General features: G+C 28.9%; 1 protein-coding gene across 1 annotated transcript in view; it reads right to left on the bottom strand.

Annotated features, from left to right (window-relative positions):
- Positions 1 to 543: 543 nt before the first annotated feature.
- Positions 544 to 5,102, bottom strand: part of LOC106677298 (condensin-2 complex subunit D3-L) — a 25,439-nt gene continuing 20,880 nt past the window's right edge. The window contains exons 9-13 of the mRNA XM_014415127.3: positions 4,549 to 4,728; positions 3,864 to 4,035; positions 2,862 to 3,076; positions 2,658 to 2,795; positions 544 to 1,994 (exon numbers count right to left, since the gene is read on the bottom strand). Coding sequence (XP_014270613.1) covers positions 1,170 to 1,994; positions 2,658 to 2,795; positions 2,862 to 3,076; positions 3,864 to 4,035; positions 4,549 to 4,728 — 1,530 coding nt within the window. The 3' untranslated portion in view covers positions 544 to 1,169. The remainder of the gene's footprint in view (positions 1,995 to 2,657; positions 2,796 to 2,861; positions 3,077 to 3,863; positions 4,036 to 4,548; positions 4,729 to 5,102) is intronic.

Here is a 5,102-nt window from a genome sequence, read left to right as displayed (position 1 = left end):
ATATTCCGAAAATATTCGTAATTTGTGTTTAGATGTTCTATTTTTTTTATGGTTAAATTCAATTCTTCATATTTTAATCAACTTTACCTTAAATTTGTTAATTTTAAAATATCTATTTAATAAATAAAATTAAATAAATATAGGCATAAACAGAAATTTAGTTTAAGCGTTAAATTTTATACAGCCAAAAATCAAAATTTAGCCTAAAATGAATAAAATGGGCAATTTTGTGCAGAAAAAAAAAAATCAAAACTTTTAATTTTCTGCTGAAAAAAAAAAAATCAGAACTTGCAATTTTGTGCAATATAAAATTAGTGTTATGTGAATTCCTTTTCCATGATTCGAATTTCTGTCGAGGTTTGGTGGAATTTGAAGCTAGGGAACAAAAAGATGCAATTGCATGAAAATCCGGTCTTTAGTAATCACCATCTAAAAAAATATAAATAAGGAAATTTTCAATAGTTCTCTGAAACATTTCAGGTAAAATACTATATCAACTATTATGTCAGTTTATCTTGAAGCTACAGGATTTTTTAAATAATCTATTCTCTTCAAACAGCATTTATTTTTTGATAAATACATACAATAAGAGAAACAGTTATGCAACATTTTAAGAATAAGGAAAGTTATAGAAAACTTTTTTTTAAATATTTAAAGATTTAAAGGTCAAATACACAAAACAATGAAATTTGAAAATATAATAAGACACATATAAATGAAAACATTGTATTTTATATAATACAGTTCTGATGACATACTCTCGAGTTTATAAGAAATAGCCATCCATTGGATTGATATAGAATGAGGCATACTTTTGCTCAAACTTTTATACATTATTCACTATTCAGTTCAAATGGCATTTAGATAAAACACAGCACTAAATATGAACATACTGAAAAAACAAATGACAAATAAATATTTGAATAAAAAAACTAATAAATATAACTTTGATATATTAACAAAAAAATCCTATTCAAGTCTTTAATCCACATACAAATTATTGATATAAACAATTGCACATCGATAAAAAAAAAAAAAGTTAAAATAAAATAAGGAACTATCCAACTTTCACATTCACAAAGAGTACTTTAAAAAGTACTTTAATTTGGCATTTAAAATTAAATAATACAATATTTAATTGAAATTTTTATATTATATACAGAGGGAGCTCATTTCCTCTTCCCTTTCACTCTTTTCTTTTCTTTGGTAAATTTAGGTGAATTGGAAAGACTCTTGTGGTCTACGGGTCTTCTATTCACCTGACTAGGCCCAGGATCTTGCTCCCGATTCTCCAAAAGTCCAGTGTCATTTCCTTGACTATGCTTTTTCTTCACTCCAGAAGAAGACTCTGATGATGAACCGTATGACATGGAGGAACAAGAAGCAGAGCATTCACCTTCAAGTGAAGATTTGGTTTTTGAAGACCTCGTATCTACATCAGATGAACTATGAAATGATGGTGTCCAAGATATTTCACTGGAGGATTTCTCAAACTCAAAAGTTTTTCTCATAGAAGAAGATGGACCAGGAAATGTTTTTTGGTCTACTTGTTCAGTTAAAGTTGCTAGAGATGACTTAGAACTTCCAGAGTTATTTAAATATTCATTAGAATTCCCTTCAGGGTGTGATTTGGAAACTGAATTTCGACTCCTCAACCTTGTATTCCTTCGAGACCGTCTGTTTTTTTCATAAGAATGTTTTGTTGGGTGATCTTGAGCTGGTGGCCATTTACTATGACCTGGAGATGGATTATCCCCGTTATTAGTCTTAGAAGGTCTTAAAGACTGAGCCTGTAATGACTTGATCGATGCAATAGATATACCCATTTTTTCACTTAAAGCTTTTGCCGATAATCTTTCACAACTTACACGAAGTTCTTTGATATTGAATTCACCACTGATGTCGTTATGAGGTTCATCTTCCCTGCTAATATTTTTTAAATCCCAGGACACCTCAGCAGCCAACTCTGGATCCGAATGCAGAATATCATTTATCTAAAATAAAAATTCAAATTTAAACTTCATTATTTTATCTGAGGCTAAAGGCATAAAGTATTTGGTATTTTTTTTTTTGTTTTTCAAAGTAAAAAACCCTTTTTACTTCTTATCTTCTTTATTTAATCTTCCATAAATTATTTCGGACAACCGGTCCATTATCTGATCCATCTACAAATTATTATAATAGAAGAAATAAGATCTTTATCAACCTTTAGATTCACATTTAAATTTACATTATTCATATTATCATATTTACATATTACATATTATACTATGTGAAAGATAACAATCCCTGCATGAATTGAAAAAAGCCAATTATTTTTACATCTCCATGTAATCACCTTAATTATTTTGTCTTACATCCTCATTTTTAAATTTGTTCTGATTGATGTTAATATTTAACAAAATGTATAATTATATAAATATATTGCTTCCATTTTTAATTATACTTTTTTTTTTATATCTATTATCTAAAGGGTGATAATATTTAATTTGTAGATGAACTAAATAATGGAGGGGTTGTCCGGAAGGTAAAATGAAGGAGATAAAAAGTAGTAAGGATTTTTATTTTTTGTCTTGAAAGGAAAACAAATAAGCACTATTCAAATTTAGTTTTTAATGTGATAGCAAATAAAGATGGTTCGATGAATTTTATTTTACCTCTTCTTTGAAATCTTTCATAAGTTCTCGAAGACATATCATCAAATCTCGAACTAATGGAGATTTCCGATCAGCTAAGATACGTTTTAGCTTAGATATTGTTGGGACAATGTATTCCACATAATTGGTCTTGACAATCTGCAATTTCATTGTTATTATTAAGAAGTTTTCAATAAATATAAATTCTAATGGTTTTTATTTTACCTGAGAAAGAAAGACCTTCTTTGCAAAACCTAACATAACTTCATCACCATTGTGCTCAGGCACCATGGCATCTTCCAGTTCCTTATCAGAAGAATCTTCTTCTCCTTTTCTAATATTTTCAAGACGCATTTCATCACAAGCCATTGCAAACAAAGCATCCTTTAAAACAGCTGAACCAATTCGTTCAAGGGAAATATTGCCATCTATTACTTCATCTAGTAACAAAAGAAAATAATATTTGTTTATTGTTTGATTGATATTATCCCAAAAAAATTATTATTGATATTATTTAAAATTATAGGACTGAGAACTTTCAAATTTTAAGTTTTGTATTTGGAAGGGATCAAAATTTATTTCTCAAATTGTCTTCATTAAAATGAAGTTTAAACTTGTATTTGGGGTTGATTTATGTTTGGGATTAATATAGGAAAATTTAACTTTCACCAAATTCCAGGCTTTTAAGTCATTTCATTTTTTTTATTCATTTCTACTTTCATAATGGGAGAGTCAATACAGGTTGTTTTGACGATGTAAACAGAAGGTGGCCCCACAGCTTAGCAATATTAGCACCCCTTGTGGCTAATATAGTAAGAAAGAGTCAATAGCTTGATGTGGCATGAAGCAAATGAGAGAAAAGTACCATATTTCTTCTGCAGGATTCATACTTATTATTAATAATAAACTCCCTCATGGAGAATAGTAAAGAAGATTTTATCTAAAAAGTTGCTGCCGCAGCCCAGGGCTTTACCAGTCTTAAATATGTAATTTCAGTTTCAGTTAGAACTAGGTTAGGCTAGAACCTCATGCACGGACCATTTTGCGAAACTTGGTTATTTTAACTCAGGAGACCTCAAATGTGTATTTCCATCGAAAAATCTAATTCGAAGCTTTGCACAATCTTGATACTTTCCCTTACTATACATTCCATATATAGGAAAGTGAAAGTAAGAAGTTAGTCATTAAATATAAAGATGATGAATAGGAAATAATAAATTTAATTACCTAGAATATCAGCACAAATTCTGTTGCTCAATTTAAATCTATGGTCATCTCTCATATTACTCAGCATGTACTTATAGATGTTTCCTCTATTATTAAAGTTTGTCACTCCAGCCATCGAAAACACTCTTCTTTCTTTAGGAGAAAGACTTTCTTTATTAAAACTTCCAGCTCCCTAGGAAACCAAAGTATATTTATAGAAGAAAACAATGTCTGTGTAAATAACATAGATAAATGATAATATTAAATCTGCTGAGAGATCATCATCATTTCATTGACACCAAGAAGGAAATCACAGAAAGCCAGAGCCCAGCAATTTTCTTTGCACTGCAATATTCATCTAAAAATGTAATGGTAAGCAGTACCAAAGGTAGAAAGATTAGCATTCATGAACAAAATTATAAAAAAATGTTATGTCCTCAGAATTGAAAATTGCATTCAACATTTCAGACATCAAAGAATAAATTTGGTTTCGGTGTTTTAATGTCGGTCTGTCTGTAGTAAAATTTCACGAAATACCTAGTTTCATTTCAAAAATTTATTTAGACACATCAATGCTGAAAACAAGTTTTCTTTTTCTTTTTTTTTTGTACCTAGCCCGTTATTTCCCTACATTTTTCTATAATAATAATAATAATAACTATGATAACAAAGGTGAATAAATTCCAATTAAAAATATCAATCTTACCTCATAATCGTTAAAGAAGAAAATGGCCTGGATGAAGAAATGAGACATAATTGATGGATTTCGTTTTAATAAAATATTACCAAAAAAAGATTCAGTCATTTCTCTGACTTTTGGATCAGGATCTCCTAAGGTGATTAGTAAGTAGAAAAAAAGCGCTCCTTTCGGTTTCAAATAGTCCTCCTGAAATATAAATGCATTAAGGTTATGACATATTAAATTTCAATGTTTAAATATAACAGTCATTTTACTGCAGTTCTTAAATTTCCTTTAATATATTTTTCCATCATGTCAGACAAAATCATTAAAAATTTAAGTAATTGCAATTACAAAGTTATTATCACTATGGTATTTTTCATAGAAAATGCAACAAGAAACCATCACTCAGTGGATGTTGGGCATTATTTATATCTATACAGTTATATTTGTATTTATCGATTAATACGTAAATGAATTACGCTGGGTGTACTAAATGTCAGTTTATTTATTTTTTTGGTTTATTTTAAGTATACAATGTTATATCAGTAATTCGAACTAATTGCTGCAAAGTGATGTTC

This window comes from Halyomorpha halys, unplaced genomic scaffold (assembly GCF_000696795.3).
Source record: "Halyomorpha halys isolate HHAL.00 unplaced genomic scaffold, Hhal_1.1 Scaffold93.1, whole genome shotgun sequence".
NCBI lineage: Eukaryota > Metazoa > Arthropoda > Insecta > Hemiptera > Pentatomidae > Halyomorpha > Halyomorpha halys.
The sequence above is the reverse complement of the archived record's forward strand: the minus strand, read 5'-3'. Positions and strand labels throughout refer to the sequence as shown.